At 42.3% G+C, this 17,458-nt stretch overlaps 1 protein-coding gene across 2 annotated transcripts in view; it reads left to right on the top strand.

Annotated features, from left to right (window-relative positions):
• Positions 1-11,475: 11,475 nt before the first annotated feature.
• Positions 11,476-17,458, top strand: part of TOP1 (DNA topoisomerase I) — a 78,996-nt gene continuing 73,013 nt past the window's right edge. The window contains exons 1-2 of one of the 2 annotated variants that reach the window (XM_075072295.1): positions 11,476-11,636; positions 12,381-12,405. In XM_075072295.1, the coding sequence (XP_074928396.1) occupies positions 11,604-11,636; positions 12,381-12,405 (58 nt within the window). In that variant the 5' untranslated portion in view covers positions 11,476-11,603. The remainder of the gene's footprint in view (positions 11,637-12,380; positions 12,406-17,458) is intronic. The other variant, XM_032767335.2, reaches the window with a different exon arrangement.

The following is a 17,458-nucleotide window of genomic DNA, read 5'->3' as shown; positions in this document are numbered from 1 at the left end:
CCCTTGCTAGCACGTACTGTTTAAAGTTGCTAAATGGCTTCAAGTCTAATAACTAGGTGAGCACAAACCATAGAAGTCACATGCAGATTTCACACACCCAAAAGTTCAGGGGGTTTTGCACTTGGGGTTTGGGCTCAGTCCATTGAAGTGGTGATGATGCAGATGAGGGTTTGGATTTCAAACATCCCAGATGTAGCGTTTCAAAACTGAGTCTTAGGTTATAACCAGTCCTTAATTATTAACTGCCTGTTTTCACCTGCCTATCACTTTCTGATGAATTCTCCTTTGGGGCTGAAATCGTCCTGGCTTAGTCTGTAATGATAGGGTGATTTTTTTCTGGAAAGTTTCAAGGAAAAACCTCTCAGTCATTTTTGTATGTGCATGTAAGAAAAAAAAAATTCCCATTGGAAACTTATTGCCCAACCTCCCCAGGCCTGAAAGGTTCCAGTAACAATAATAATCACAACTTTATTATTTTAAAAGTGCTTGTCAAAGCATGTGAGGTGCACTACACAACACAATCTTTAGAAACTAATAAAAATAAGTCATCCACATCGTTAACACTTATACAGCCTTTGCTACTCTCAAAGCTCTGTGCACACATTAACACCACCTCTCTGAAACAGGTCAGTAATAATTAGTATCAAATAATACAAGCACTGTATTGTATTAGGTTCTAGATAAATATCTAGAATGAAATCCTGGCTCCATTTAAGCCAATGGCAAAACTCTCCTTAATTTCAAGGGAGCCATGATTTCACCCTTAGCCCTTATACATATTGTTGTTCCTCTTTCCCAAGCTGATCATTTTAATCCAGTTTGCAGCAGAACATTTTCTAGTGTTACTCTGTTCTGATCTCTGGTTCATTAAGAGGAGCCTGCTGGACGCCAAGAGTCTGAATCAAAGCTCGGTGGAGTCAGTGGGAGGCTTTCTACTTACTTCAACTCGATCAGGCCCTATATTGGTAGTATGCCCGCAAGATACAGCTCATCTGCATCTATCATTGTCCTAAATGTGATGATCGAAAATGAACACGCATGACCATGATGCCTTGTTTGCTCTGTGATACATGAATAGAAATTGCTCTGTTTTAGAGTTCAACTGCAATAAAAAGCCACCAATGATCAGTTTCATCCTTATCCCTCAATGAAAAGGAGGGCACATATGGGGCTTGTTTTAAGGATCCACTGGCCGCAGATGAGGCACTTTGCGTGCTCCCAAGGTAAGTCATTTAACTTGGAAAAGAAAAAGCCTTTTCCTGTTTCCATTGTGGTTTTGCTAATGTTTCCAGCTGGAGGGGGATTGGGTTTGTAGTTTGCAACTTCCCTTAGTGTTTGGGGGGAGATGACATTTGTCCCACATCCCCACCCCAAGTGTAGTCGTGAAGTGACTTAAATATTTTCCTTCTAAAATCTTCCCTACTATGGGAGTTGCCTGGAGAGATGTCTGGAAGGATAGTTCCTTTTTAGTAACAGCATTGGGAGGTACTACTGAGGCAGCTGTGCTAAGGATTGAGGCAGGCATGTGGGCTTTTGAAAGCCAGTTTCATCTCCTTTGTTCTTCTCTCTGAGTCATATTTGGTTGGCACCATGGCATGCTCTGAATTGCTTTCATGGAAGCAAACCAGCTATGTAAGCTGTGCAGAAAAAGGCCTCCCCTGGCAGATCTTGAGCCTTGTGCCTTAGCTGATTATGCCCCACTCCTTTTTTATTTATTTAGTACCTGTAACCCTGCTTATTGATTTATTACTGAATGTCCATGTGATGAACCTAGATGTGAGCCTTGGAATTTTGGCTGCTTTCTGAATCACAGGTTGCTGCTGTGCTTTCCTGTTATGTTAGATGGGGGAAAATACACCCACAAAGAGATACTCTTTGCTTTTAAAGCAGAGGCCTGAATCCGGCAGGAAGAACCATGCATGTAGTCCCCCTACATCTAGGTGGAGCCCCATTAAAGTCACTGATTCTCCAACTGGGCACAGGGGGTCTAGCTGCGCAGAGTGTGCTGCAGGATTGAGGCAGTGTGTATATAAAAAATGTCCTCATCAATGTTATGTATAACAACTTGGATTAATTTCAGAAGTATTTCTGCATAGCTACTACTTGCACATTTATTTGGTGCTTGTCACTGTATCTGAACTCTTTGGGGCTGGGACTCTTTGTTCATTGTGTTTGTACAGCTCCTTGCCCAATAGGGCCCTGGCCCAGGACTGGGGCTCATAGGATCCACTGCAATACAAATAGCAAGTAGTAATTCTACATATGGAATTTCCTTTGTCACTATTTATGCCATATCATTGTTGCCAACTCTCTCGGTTGTATCATAGGTCTTGTGAGAAACTTGCACCAGCTTAAGTAAAGGTGGGGCTTTGAAACTGACTTAGTTAAACTGCTAAAACCTTCTTCGGACACTGTTAATTCAGTTTAAGCCAGGCATGTTTCAGTTTATCTTAAGTCAGTCTAGGAATTCACTGAAACTAAACTGTGATAAGTGTCTACACAGGCACTGTTTTAACCAAAGTAATTTAAACAACGGAAGAAGTATCCGTGCAAACAGTAGTTTATAGCCACTTTGTTTGCCTGCTCTAGGTGGTTGCAGCAGTTGCTGGCTACCAATGGCTGCAACGGGGCCAAATCCCCAATGTAAAGAAGGCCTACCTCCCAATCCGTTGCTTTAACCACAGAACAGCTTTTCCTCTGCTAGCCCTGTGAAGCCTCCCACACTGGCAAGCGATACCTGCAATTTGATAGGCTGGTTTACCCACTGGTTTTTCCTGAACTCAACTGTGACCATGAGCCTCCTTCCAAAATAGCTACAGGCTGACGATTATATTTTGACATTGTGATGTGACATCTTGATGTCAGCACGCCATGCTGCCAATGCTGTGCCGGCCTTGGGAGGGCGAGTTCAGACTCATGCCCAAGATCTATTTCAGCTTGATGGTTTTGAAATATGCTAAGGTTGGCCAGTAGGTCAATCCAGACAATAGGGAGGGTGCTAGTCTGTAGGGAACAGTCCTTCACTGGCCAGGGTTCTTGTGTGGATGGATACATTAACTGAATAAAGTGGCATTGATACTTCAAAGGGATACAGGGCCCCATCTCTGCAGCCTGCAATCATGGAGTGCCTCTTGACCCATTTAATAGTTATATTGGCTTCAGTGGGATTACACAGTAAGTAAAGGCTATTCTGAGGACTAAGGGGTTCACAGGAAGAATGGTCCAGTGGTCAGGGCCCTGGCTGCAGGAGACCTGTGTTCAGTGTTCTTGCTTTGCCAGAGACTTCCAGTTGGGCAAGTAACTTAGGCCTTGTCTACACTTCAGTTTTTACACTTTAACTATGCTGGCCTAGGAAAAGCAGCTAAATAAATAAAATCCTAGTGTATACACAGTTACACTGGTATATTGATATAAGCAGTTTTATAACTGTGTCTACATTAGGACAAACACACACACACGCAACAGACATAGCTCAGCCTGTAAAACTAACAAGTGTAGACCAGGCTCGAGCCTCTATGCCACAATTCCTCTTCTACCTCACAGGGTGGTTGTGAGTATAAAGACATGAAAAGCTTTTGAGGTGTTCAGCTACTAGGTGATGGGGGCCATGCAAGAGCCAGAGAGGAAGGATCAGATCCACTGTCAGGTTTAAAACCCTGGGCCTGATTCCTCACTGTCCCTCTGCTGACTCAACAAGACAGCAGTGCCTCATCCAAGGGGCTAACTTTGAAAAGAAATAGCTGGAAACTCTATTTTTAAATGAAATCAGAAATCCTGGCGAATTCAAAAAAATCTGCAGGAAACCCTAAAATCTTCAGATTGCCTGAATTTTTACTCTCCAGGCTCCTAAGTATTTGGGTCATTTGGTTCTGTGGAGGTATATGATAAAGATCTACTAATACTGCCGCAGTTTGAAAGTTTATCAGTTTAGGGGGTTGTGCTGATGCAGCTTCACCTGTAGCTAAAATCCCAGGATAGACTAAGATTCTATTTTCAGCTCTGACTTGCTGTGTGACCTTGACCAAGTTATTTTAAAGGCACATTTTAGAAAGTGCTCTTTTATTTTGGGTGCCTTTTTTTCATGGAAGGGGCTGGTGCTTACTCTTGAAAACTTCAGCCTTAATCTCTCTGTGATTCCATTCTCCTACCTGCAAAATGGGGATACTATTTCCCCCCTTGTGCAGAAAATGCTGTCGAAGGGCAAAATATTACCGTATTTTACTTAGAAGGGACCTTAAACAGAGGTACCAAATTTAGATTTAGGGACTCGTTTTTTAAAAAACAATATAAATCCCAATATAAAAAGATTGTTTAGACAAACATTTCCCTGCAGTGTTGTGAATGCACCACCAGCATGGTGTTACTGCATGAGAAATAGAAAGTGAAATTGACTAGAGGGGAAAAAAAGAAGTGAAACTGACTAACCAAATTTGGACAGTAAAGTAGGGGAACCATTCTAGGGACACTGATTAGATGAAATGGTTTCTTGTCTCAGTTGTACTTGCAACACTTTAGCATTGTAATGGAGCCATCTTGTTGCACCACATACCATGCAAAGATGGCTTTTCCTGTGCATTCTGGGGCCCCTAAAGTGCCTACCTCATAATCCCTGGTACTGCTGGTGACAGCAGGACCTATGGTGTAGTTTCCAAATATGAGGCACTGCACTATGAAATGGAGCTAGGAGGGCTGGCTGCATCAATGCACCACTTGTGGCTTCCTGAACACACATTAAGGAGAATCGTCTTATCTGTTAGCAGTACAGAGCTTGTGACACAGAAGAATTCTGATTTTATCTAGTAGAAGGCAGTGTTAACACTTACACTATCCCGGTCATTCCAATGCATAATACCTTTTAAGTAATTCATGACAAATACCTGAAGATATAATTTTGCCCTCATAATCTGATTTAAAAAAATTTGGTTTCACTCCTCTTCTGTTACGTATCATCCTTTTTTCCATCTGACTCTTGACTCCAATAATAATAATGGCAAACTATGACAGCAAATGCAAGCATTCATGTAATAAAGCAAGCCCCTATCAGCTATTATTTCCTAACTAGTAATTACCCATGATTACGCCAAACCTCTCCCTTCCCACGTGCAACCCAGTAATTAAAGCTGGCCTTTGGAAGTTACCTCACACAATGACACCTGCTAGTTCTGCTTCTATTTGCTCCTGCACACTACATATAAAACTGTGAATTATTGCGGTGGTTTATCAAGGTGGAAAACAAGGAGCTTTTGAAAGCACTGTGCTCATTTAGTTTCAGAACATAATCGGTATGAATGTTTCGGAGCAGGTTATTCTAATAAAGAATGAGGGCAGTAATATATTTGATTCCTCATGTTTTGTGGAACTCTTTTGTTCGAGTGACAATTTTCAAGACTACACTGATACAGAATCCAGCACACCATGTAGGTGTCTCAGGATACTTAATGACATTATTTAAATGGATGCTGGGAATAGATACATGCAGATTTGACAAACCTAAGCATTCAAAAATCATGGGTCAGTGTGCATCCCATTCCCCACTCAGTCATGAGATTTTTATTTTTAAACAAGAAACTTTGGGTTTTCTCTTTGGCATCTGATTTCTTTGCTTTCTAAAGTGCATTTACTTCACACTTACAAGCTTTTCTCTACAACCATGAGGGCTAGAAACTTACTTTTTCTTTTAAAGCAGAGCTGAGATTCTCATGCAATCTTTTGATTCCAGTAGCTTGGGCTTTAAGAAAATACACCAAAAGTTGTGAGACTTGTGATAAAATCATGAGAGGTGGCAACTGTGTACATATGCACTGTCACCCACACTTTTTTGCACTATCAAACACGGTCAAAGATCTGGATATTTGCTTTTTTAATTTAGAGTGAATAGAAATTGAATATACACATTACAGTATAAAATCAGTGAAACCTGGATGCAGCATATAACAAACTGAATTTAATATAAATAATACCAAGCACAGGTGATACTATAATAATAGTGCAGTACTGGACTAAAGGCAGGAGATGAAGGGCTGCATAATTCTAGAGGTTCAGATCTATAACTTAGGTTTAACATGCTGCATGAGACATGGGGCCTTGTTTAAATTTTGACCATCTTGTCCTTACAGCTGAAACATTACAATCTGCCATGGATCTCGCCTACTTCATTCACTCCCTGTGTTGGTGTAAGCCACTTTAAATAGTAAACTACAATAAAACTGTAACACTTGCATGCATCCATTCCCATCGAAATCCCTAGGCAGGGGAAGGAGGTGACCGGCTGCTACATTTGCAGGCTCCATCAAATGGAAACACAGGGTCTTCTCCATTGAACAGGCAGCATGTAGGCATTCCTTATTTTCACCCTCTTGACCCTTATTATGACTTCATCCAGTTGGTGTCCCAAGGCCTCCCGGGGAGGGTGCTGCTCATTGCTAGTAGTTCAGAGCCACCAGCCTAACACTCTTCACACTTACCAACTACACTGCCCTAGTGCAGGGTCCTGCACTGCCCCCTTTGGAAGGGTAGCAGAGCTTCCCTTGCCACGTGTGCTGCTGGGGACCCACAAGAAGAAATCTGATGGTGTTACCCAGAATTCCTCATGGGGCAGCCTGCTGCAGTATGTCTCCTCTACACTCATCCTGCCTGGGGTGTGTTATAAAGCTCTACAGTCTGGCTTTGTGGCTATTGCTATCGTTTTACATTTGACAAATCCTGCCTCTCTCTCTGCAGCTGGGGAGGCTGCTGATGGCAGAAATTCTGCTGCACAGAAGAGGCTGATTTGGAGGAGCTATTTCTCCTGCAGAGGAGGGCACAGCAGAAGTAGCACAGCTACTGCAGAAGCCCTGAGACCACAGTTCAGCCACAAGGGAATTTCTTGCAGCCCTTGCAGAGCTCCTAAGAGCACAGCAATTACTTGGACTGGTGCTGACTGCAGGATTTGACCCTTGGTCATTAGAATCTGGTTTGGGTTTTTTAGCCAGGACACTGAGGTGCCACCTCCCTCTTTCAGATATGCCATGAGATCTTTGTCATATACCGCCACAGAACCAAATGACTCAAATACATAGGAGCCTGGAGAGTAGAAATTCAGGCAATCTGAAGATTTTAGGGTTTCCTTCAGATTTTTTCTGAATTCACCAGGATTTCTGATTTCATTTAAAAATAGAGTTTCCAGCTATTTCTTTTCCAAGTTAGCCCCTGGGATGAGGTACTGTTGTCTTATTGAGTCAGCAAAGGGACAGATTGAAAAAATAGCACTTAGAAGTGTGGACTTCCCCGTTTATCTTGAACCATCAAAGCCCCTGTATGTGGTCAGAACCGCACTTTATCGTTAACCACTTCTCTGCTGGTCAGTGTAATTGAAATGTCCAATTAAACTGGACATTTCTTGTACTGACATTCTGTTCATTTGAATGGATGTTACACAGCAATAACAATGCAAGTCCTGAATAATAGTCAAAGAGTCTCCTGCTTACTAGGGTAATGGACATGTTTATAAATGGACATGTGCTTATCAATTAGGTAAAAAATAACTAAAAACATCTGGACTCTCTTGGTGCAGTTTGTAGGATGTTGCAGGATCCTGTGGGATTTTGTGAGTTTTCTATAAATCTTGTTCTAGCTGAAGTAGCTGCAAAGGCATTTCAGTTTAGTATCCTTATAAATGTCTTTTGAATGACCATCCTTTTGTCTTATGTTATCTGGTAATTGGTGGGGGCTCCTGCCATCCAGAACTGGGAAGATGAAACTGATGCACTAAGGTGCACTCTGAGGCAATTTACAACAATGGGTAAGGATTATAATATACCGGATTCAAAGCAGGTTAGGGTACTGCATGTGTTGGAGTCTATATGGCAGGTTACAAAACATAAGAACATGGCTAAGCATGACAAAACAATAATGGAAAATAAATCTTCATGAATCTTAGAAACTTTCTGCTGTCTCTCTGCAGATGCCAACTCCCACCAAAGACGTGGGTCAGTGAACACAATCCAATCTCCAGTGTGGATGGAGTTTAATATCAAGCTTCAAAGGTCTCTGCCCAATAATTTTTTATTCCAATCCTGTCTCCCCAAGGATTAAGGATCCAATTGGAAAAAGGGCAGTGGTACTCTTCCATGAAACAGGGTCCACCCACTGGAGATACCAAGATGATGTGTCACTTACAGTAGATTATCCAGATGTTCAAGATATGATCTCTGCGGGTTCCTTGGGCTTAGTTTCTCCATAGCAGGCTCAGATGTCCTGCTGGGCTCTGCAAGGCCCCTTGTGTTTCCCTCCTTTTTGAGAAGGGAATCATAAGAGTGGTACTATCATCCAAGCACCAGCCACCTTGATGCCAAAAGGAGTTGTCACTAAAAGCTTTGATCATCAGTAAAACAGTTAACAATGTTGACATTTAAATCATCATTATTGGGCTTTGAGTTCACACTTCATTGATGGCTTCTCTACACCGTGTCATCAAAGTGCACTCAAGGGGTTGATTTGAAGAGCGCTCTAATGTGTTACACTTTCCTTGCCCTGAGCAGACCCCACTAGTGTGCTTTACAAGATACCTAGTTTGTATTAACATAGCCTTCATCCTCAGGGAAGGTTCATACCTCTTGGTGCTAATGTTTCAGGCTGTCAGCAGATGTCTCTGCAATGGTTATGCTCATTTCACATTTCAAAGGTTTTCTTTGCAAACAGAAAGACTAGAAACTTGCTTTAAAAAAAATTGAAGCAGAGATTCTGGAGCACAAGATAGCACTTGGTAAAGGTGATAGTGATGCCCTGTACTCCCAAATCTCCCCCATTCAAGCTCTGATTGAAACTATCTCAAGAACGGTAAAACTGGCCCTACTGTACTACTTTCTTATAGTAAATGAAACTGCTACTTCAAAGAAATGCATCTCTAGGGGTTTCTAAGGCTGCCTAGATCCCATAATTTTGGCACCAGATAAATGTCCTGCCGCAACAAAATGCAAATAGTGTAACAAACCCCTGGCCTCTATGAGTGCCTGATTATTCCTATGCTCCCACCAGGGCCATTCAGAACTTCAGTGTGACTATGGCATAGAACTCAAATATGCATGTTCTTTCCACTTGAACCAAAGGAGAATCTTTGTTAGTGCTCATGCGACACAGTACAGCCAGTTCATTAGAATATACATTAAAAACTATCAGTCTACTAAATCAGTTTACATAACAAACAAATTTGGAGCCAGAAATATTTGGCTGCGGATGGTAAAACGGGAATACTCACATCCTCTTCTGAAGGTTGTTTAAAGAACAGGAGTACTTGTGACACCTTAGAGACTAACAAATTTATTTCAGCATAAGCTTTTGTGGGCTACAGCCCACTTCATAGGATGCTGTGGGTTGTAGCCCACAAAAGGTTATGCTGAAATAAATTTGTTAGTCTCTAAGGTGCCACAAGTACGCCTGTTCTTTTTGCGGATACAGATTAACACGGCTGCTACTCTGAAACCTGAAAATTGTGAGAAAGTGACAGAGTTTTACCTTTACAGCAATGTAAATATTCAGAGCATCGTGGCTGCTGCTGCTGCTGCTGCCTGCTCACATTTCTATGTATTTCCTGAGCTCTTCATTTAGCCTGGCAGCATAGGATTATTTTAATATCAAATCAAGGATCCAATAGCGTAAAGGAGCAGGGGAAAGGTACATTTCATGCAGTAACCCTGGAAGGAAACTGCAAGATGAAGACTTGAGGCAGTCCAGTGAGATATTGTACCAACCACATATACTAAACTGTCCTTTCAGTAGACCAGAGATAAAGCCTCTTTGGTGAAGGCTGTGAACTGTTGCAGAACAGAAACAGATGTCTTCAGATTTTCTTTATTGGAAGGTGTAGGATTCATTCTCCCTCAATTTCCACTACACTACACTACAAAAAAAATCTGTTGGCTGATTGATCCCATTTTCAAAAGAAAAGATCCAAGCTATGAGAAACTACTGATTATTGCCCTTGCTGTAAAGCCCAGTGCAAATCTAGCTGTGCATTTGTACAGCAACTAGTACAGTGCAGCCCTTAATCATGACTGTAGCCTCCAGGTGCTACTGCAACACACACAATACATTTGGTAATATGCTCAGTGGTTCTACAGTACACCCACATCCACTTACATGCTGTACTGCTATGATTATCTCAGAATTTGATTTTGAACATTTCACAGTGCCTGATTCTCCAATCTATTATCCCTGTTCTACATCAGCACTATTCATTTGACTGCAGTGGGGCTACTCTGGTGGATAACCAGTGTAATGGAGTGGAGAAACAGGCCCAAAATATATAAGAAGCCACATTTTGGAGAAAGCTTTCAGAGAATAAAACAATCATAATTATTTATACTATGCTAGAGTTGCTTCTGGAGTTTACTAAAATATAGGAAACTTGTCCATACTCCAAAAAGTCCACAATCTTAAATAAACCATAACGCGGAAGCAAGCAAGGACAAACAGCTGAAATGGTGGGCTAGGCGTTATATAAACACACAATTAGTCACAGTCCCTGTCCCAGAGAGTTTACAATCTAATTTTAAAAATATGACTTTGAAAATGAGCAATTAGTAGGATTACAATCAAACCCTTCCTGCACCAGGAAATGGGCTACTTTAGAGGGAAAGCTGGGGGGACTGGAGATTTCCTTGGCTTCCTTAGGGGATGAATGTGTGCAACCCCACACACTCCCATCCACTTCTTGCTATCCCCTTGATATCATTCTCTCAGCCTGCTTGAGGGGCTCATGTATTGTCCATCCTGATCTCCCAGCAGCTGTCCATCCGTGTTGTCACCCACACACCCTATCACCCTCGCAGCTGTTTGATCCCTGTTCTGTGTACTGGGGTCAGAGGCAGCTGAGAAGAGCTGTATGGGAGGCAGGTCGGAAAATAAAGCTGCTGCTACTGCTCTCCAGCTTTGGCACCTGGCTCCTCTCCCCTTCTAATGCTACCCTTAGCTGGAGCTGACAGTCAGCAGTCAGGCTTGCAGAGAAAGAGCGGGGCCTCACATGCAAATAGAGCATCCCTGCAGCGGAGTTCTTGCGCATGAGCGTTACGCGCACGTTGGGACGGGCTTTCAGTCCATCCGCTGCGGGGGGCAGGAGTCTTCCCTTGGAGGAGGCGAGGCCGGATATGCAAATAAGTGCCGGCCTTTCCTTCGTGACTGGAGGAGAGGGTTGGAGGGGCGGGACCGGATATGTAAATAGAACCCGGCGTTCTAAAAGGAGGGAAGAGAGAAGGATACGCAAATAGCAACCCGGCGTTTTTTGTAAATTGCGGAGAGGGAGAATGGACGTGGCTTCGCATGCAAATATAAGCCGGAGGTCTGAGAGCCGGGAGGAGGAGTGGCTCTAATATGGCCCAAACTCTCTTATAATTGGAGGTGGGGACGAGGCGTGGTCGAGCATGCAAATATTGGAACTCGCTTCTCTCCTCCTTCTCCCCCTCCCGTCCCAGCCCCTCCTCCGGTTTAAAAGCAGCGGCGCCTGCGCAGTGAGGGGAAATGAGGACTTAGTCTGTTACACAACTGACTGCTGTGCTGAGTGAGGGGGCTGCACTCTCCCTTCGGCCTCAGACTCTGCTGCTCTCAGGAGGGCCTCCCCACCAGCCGGCATGAGCGGGGACCAGCTACACAACGACTCCCAGGTGAGGGACCCCCTCGCAGCCCCCAGTATCCTCTCAGACAGTTGGGGCCCCAGTGGGGACCTCCAGCCCCCCCAAAATCCCCTCGGGCACTTGGAGGTGTCCCCGGCCCCACACTATCCCGTGGGGCCACGGGGTGACCTCACCCCCATATCACCTTAGTGGGGGCGCCCCTTCCCCTGCCCCCCACCCAGAGCTCTGGATCCTTAACCCCCTTGACTCCCCCTCTCTATTTGCCCTCGGACACTTAGGGTGGGATGCCTTGATCACTGCCCCGCGGGCTCCTCCAGTCTCTCTGTGATTGGTGATTTCCCCATAGACACATAAAGGGTCTGTAGCTCCCCCCGCCCCCCGAAAAATCCCAGCCAAGCCGCACACTTGGGGGGGGGGGGTTCTCCTGCCTTCTCTTTAAAAGACAGATCCAGAGAGGATGGGAACGTGCCCCCCCTCTTCATGCGGGGGGAAGGGGTACCAGGGCAGGGATGCCCCAGAGAATGGGTGCATAAGCATGAGGGGGGACTTAAAATAGCTTGGGGGGAGGTTAAAACTTTGGGGCGCTAGGAAGTCTGAATTTCGCCCCCTGCCCTTGATTTTGGGGGCGGGGGGCGAATACGTATCTGTGTGGGAAACGGACGGTGAGTCGATTTCCTTCCTCTTCATTTTAAACTGCCCCCTGGATCAGGCTCTTTTGCTGTTTTTGAAAACATACATGATTTTTTTTTCACTCGCTTCCACTTGTCTTTACAGATCGAGACGGATTTTCGAGCGAACGGTGAGTCTCTGCCCCCCACCCCCGCGTTTTGGGGGCGATTTACCCCACTTTACCTCCCCCTTTCGCTCCCCCCTCTTGTGTGTTAATAAGGATGGTAAAGGACAGACATGGCGTCCCAGAGACTAAGTCCCGTCTCCTCGCTCACCGGCCCCATTGTTCCCATCGAGCTGCCAAATGCTCCTGCTTCCGAGCGGCTTAGGTTCCACCCGACCCCCACTTCTCCTAGTGGGGGCAATGCAGGCCCCAGATCCGGCCCCTTCGGGTTTCCTGGGGTTCCCTTTGGGCCCCGATTCCTCCCTGGAAAGTCGCCTTGTCGACGGTCAGGACTTAGTCTCTGCGCCATTTTCTTTTTCTCTCTCCTCTCTCTTCTGTGTGTGTCTCTTTCTCTCCTTCTCCTCCTCCCCTGAGCTGCCGAGCAGGAGCCTCCTGCAGAGAAACACGGGAGAAATAATCACCTCCCGACCCACATACCCTCCCAGAGAAGGGGAAAGGCAAAGTTTTTAGGTTAAATAAATCACTAAGCTGCCTTTATTCTACCCACCTCTCTCTCTGCTCTCCAGTTTTGTTTCTTTCAGTCAATCCCTCTCATCCCCTAAAATGAACGGTGGTTGCAACATGTTGCTCTTTAAAAGATTCTGCTGCATCCATTTTAAGACCAGGCTTATTTCTTTCTTTGCTGTTTAATTGAGCTAACTTTACCTTATTGGGTAGAAAATTTTAATGTAAATAATTGCATTTTAAAAAATAAATAAAAGGAGTGTAAGCAATTCCAGAAAGGAAGGTAGCATCACTTCAGAAAGTTTTGAAGTTGGCTGTTCATTTTTGGGCAATAGGTTGTATGATCTCTATAGGTGATTGTATTTAGGAGGATGGCTACCAATTTTTTGCATACTGCTGGGTGGCATATTGGTTTCAGGTTTTTTTCCTAAGCTGGTGGGTGGTATACTTAAAAGTGGAGAGGGGGTGAGAAGGGGAGGTACAGTTTGCCTCTGCGTGCATATGTCACTGTCAAACGACTGGGTTTACATGAAGAGCTCTGTCTGTCCCCTAAGTAATGGGGATAGGGAGTGGAGAAGGATGATGTGCCTGTTGTCTAAAAGTGTTTGATTTCACTCCACCTCTTTATTAAGGCGGTTTCATCTTGCCTCCCAATCCCATTGCAATAATACTGTGTTTATGATACTGGGTTCTTGGCATTTGTAATCATTGGACTGTTGTTGTGGACAATGTGTTCGATGCCTACTTGCTTTGCAAACAGCTATACATGTAAATATTAACAAATATAAAATATTTGTGTATGCACATCTTTTTATATTTATGCACATAATGCATTTATAGACAATACAAATATATAATGTAAATGTGTGTATAACAGAAGTGTGCAGATACAAATATGCTATTTTAAAAAAATTCCCCTTAATAGATAAAATAATTATTTACTAAGTATAATTTTAAGGGAGAAGGGAAGATACTTCATTTCCTTGGAACTGTAATAAACATTTTTAGAATTACTTCAGTATCAGTATGTCTATAAATATTTCTAACCTCCCTGTGTAAGAAATATCTGCTTTAGAGTAAGTTTTTCTGGGGGGGAAAAAGCTCCAGTTATATGCTGATTTAGATATGTGAAGTCCATTGATTCCTCTAGTAGTTCTTCCAGTGGACAATCTTAACAGGGTTTTGCCCCCAGATATTAAGGCTGGCTGTACACTATTTATTGTTCCCAATTAAGAGTGGTTTAGGAACATAGAGTACTTGACACCCTTCTGACTCTGTGGGTTTTTCTTGTCATCTCACAACTGCTGAAGGAAGTCAAGTACACAGATTTAAACTTAGAATGTACCACATATCTCAGACAAAACATATATAACTGGAGACTCAAACATGCCTGATGAATTTCAAGGAATGAAGGTGTCATAGAACTCTTCCTCCTCCCCATCATGATTCCAAGTCTTCCTTTGACTGTCATTAGTCATCATTGTAGTTTAACTCAGGCAACAGAAAGGCAAAATCTTCTGTGCTGAATGCTGTAATTGCTAGGCTTGTTAAGGGAGTAACACTACTGATAGTCCATGTCCTTTCTGACCTTGCCACCAAAGCTGAACCTACTTCAGAAACCTGCTGTCTCTCTTCACTCTAAGGTTCTTTTGTTCTTGCATCTCACTTCTGTGTCAGACATTGTCACATGTTGATCTTAGAAATACCAGATTTCATTTTAGGCATGGCCATGGGAATCTGGGCTTTATATACTTCTTGTCTGGATCTTAGTTAGTTGCAAGGAGTAGAAATGGGCAGAAAGAATCCCATATACATTATTCTGAGCACTTAAACTTGGTTTGTACTTTTATGAGATTGTTTGGAGCTGTCTCATGTTAGGGCCCCCACCTATTTACACTTAAAAGAGTGAAGGGAAGTATTTAGTCCTGAAAGTGTCAATGTGGTATTGACTACTCAGTCCACATACAGTACTATATAAGCATTAAGCAGAGATACTTACTGTTGGAACAAAGAACTCTTTGATACTCTATGGTTGTCAGTAATACAGTATCTACACTTTTGTAATTATTCTTAGCGAGACAGGAAACTTGGAATTAATGTCTTTGGCTATACCACTGTAATGTAATCACTTCGGATGTCACAACCTAAGCAAGGTGGGTGTGGATCCTCTAGTTAATGGGAGATCTCCAAAGTCCAATAATGTTGGTGATTCAATTTTTGGCACTATTAGCTTTTAATAGGGGCCAAATTGATGGAGTAGCATGATGTTAGCATCAGTGGGTCCTAGAATCAAGGCCAAGTGTAAAATGGAAGTGCTGACCATTTCTGATCACTAAATATCCGTGCCACTCCTAGCAAGTGTGTCCCAGACAAATGCTAACTTTGGTAATTGCATTAGTGTAACTACCCAAATTCCCCCTGCCATATAATTAGGATACAGTATTTTTCTTCACCTGAAGTGTCTTCTGTTGTTGCTGTACCCTGTTAAGAATTTGGCATCTTTGGTCCTAGAAGTGGGTGAAGTGATTCCTGTGTGTGTATATCATTTTAAGTTGACAATCTTGTAAATGGTGTGCTGTTTAAAACATCAACCTGAAGCGTATGTATTATCTGTGAAATGGGGATAATACTGTTCTCCTCTGTTAAATGCTTTGGGATGTAAAGATGAGCAGTGCTATAAAAGAGCTAAAAAACCATCCTCAAAATCTGAATACAATATAAAGAAAATTTATTTTCTAGTAGGAAATATGTTAAAGTACCTTTTATGGTCATTTTATGAAAATGGCACCTTCTTATTCAACAGATGTGTACTCTGAATCTTATCTCTCTCTGCTTTGAGGATAAAGGTGTATGTTATTACTTTTTACTCCTGTTAGCCTACAGAAATATTCTAGATATGCAGGAACTAGATGGTTTCTTTTCTGGCTTTAGCTTCATCAACAGCATTGTTAACCAAGTTCCAATTGAAGAACCTCTTATTGCTAATGGGCCAGAAGGAACCCATCTTGACTTTCAATTTTCCTGTTGTGTTTGCAGAACATAGCAATTAGAAAAATATCTTTGTTTGTAAAATGAACAATTTGGATATGGAGCTCCTAAGACTCACAATTTTATTTCCGCAGTATAAGGCCATATCTTTCCTGCCTATTATTCTGTGTCCAGAATGCCTATTAAATTTTAAAGGTAGTTTGTATGAAAATTATTGATAAGATGTGGCCCACTCAGTGAATTTCCCCTTTTGTTGATTTAACTAAATATCTTAAGATGGGATTTAAGGCCAACATCACTGCAGTAATCGGTGAAATATTAACTGGACTTAAGCTCAAATTTTGATTGTCTGGCTGCGTGGAAGCTTATTTTTAGAAGCTGAATGTGCTTGAGTGAGAACTCCTTCCTTAATAGTTAACTTTAAAAATGCCAAAAGTGGGGAAAAGCAAGAATCTTATCAGAAATTGGCAGTTTTGTAGTGTTGTCATGGGCATTAATATGACAGGTTAGAGGCAGCTTTATATTGTGGAGGGAACACTTGAAAAGAAGTGAGAAATGGAAAAAGGAAACTTTAAATGGCATTGGAGCTGAGCAAATGCTTTGTAAGTGATGGAAATTCAGAGGCCACTTTAGCATGTGTTTTTCTATCTTGCATGAAATGCACATTTCATTTAAGCTGACAATTGGGCATGCGAAAAATGTGACTCAACAGAAAGGAGTAAACTTAAATAACTTTTTTTCAGAAAAATAAGATTGATAAAATATTTTATCAATCTTTTTTTTTTTTATGCACACAGCCCTGGTAGCAGTTGGGTATTACTAATGTTGCCAGGAAAGTAATGAGTTCAGGAAATGTCAGCCTGCTCACAATTTTAATATATTTTGAATTATTAGGAAAAATCTTTTTTTCTTAAATCTCTTCCAAAAGACTTGTGAATAACAAGTGTAGTAAAATGAAAATGTATCCTAAACTACAGTGGAGAGTAATTGTGGCCTTTTAAGAGAAGTAGACTAGAGCTCAGGACTCCTGCTTGCTAAGTCACTGGGAAAGCTAGGAATAGAAAGTGACCTTTGGCAAGTTACTTAATCTCTCTGCCTCCATTTCCTCTTCTGTAAATATGTGGGTGTTGTAACACTTATCTAGTTTGATCTTAACTTAAAAAGATGGAAAAACTCTAAGATTCTCAAAGCTATTTTTAGGTATCCCATTGACTGAAAATTATAAGGTACTTCATAGTTAGTTTAAAGAATAAGCTTATACGTGACTCTGCTTAGTTGGATGTCATGTAAGTGTAGTTTTTTTTTAATGAAGAGCAGAAATGCTTATGGAATTTAGTTCTATGTGTACCTAAGCAATGTTGTTGCAGGCACTACATAGCAGTAAATGAACCTGTATAAACTAGTAAACTTGAAGCCAAGTCTCATACTGGGGCCTCTCTTCCACTCACTGGATTGAGGCAAAACTCATTGACCTCCCTGGGAGCATGATGTAGTCTGCTGTCTTTAATGTCAAATGTTCTGGATTGTGATCCAAAAGACACAATTTTAAGGGCATCTTAAAAACATT

Source organism: Chelonoidis abingdonii, chromosome 14 (assembly GCF_003597395.2).
Source record: "Chelonoidis abingdonii isolate Lonesome George chromosome 14, CheloAbing_2.0, whole genome shotgun sequence".
Taxonomy (NCBI): domain Eukaryota; kingdom Metazoa; phylum Chordata; order Testudines; family Testudinidae; genus Chelonoidis; species Chelonoidis abingdonii.
Note: the sequence above shows the minus strand (reverse complement) of the source record. Positions and strands in the feature narration are given on the sequence as shown.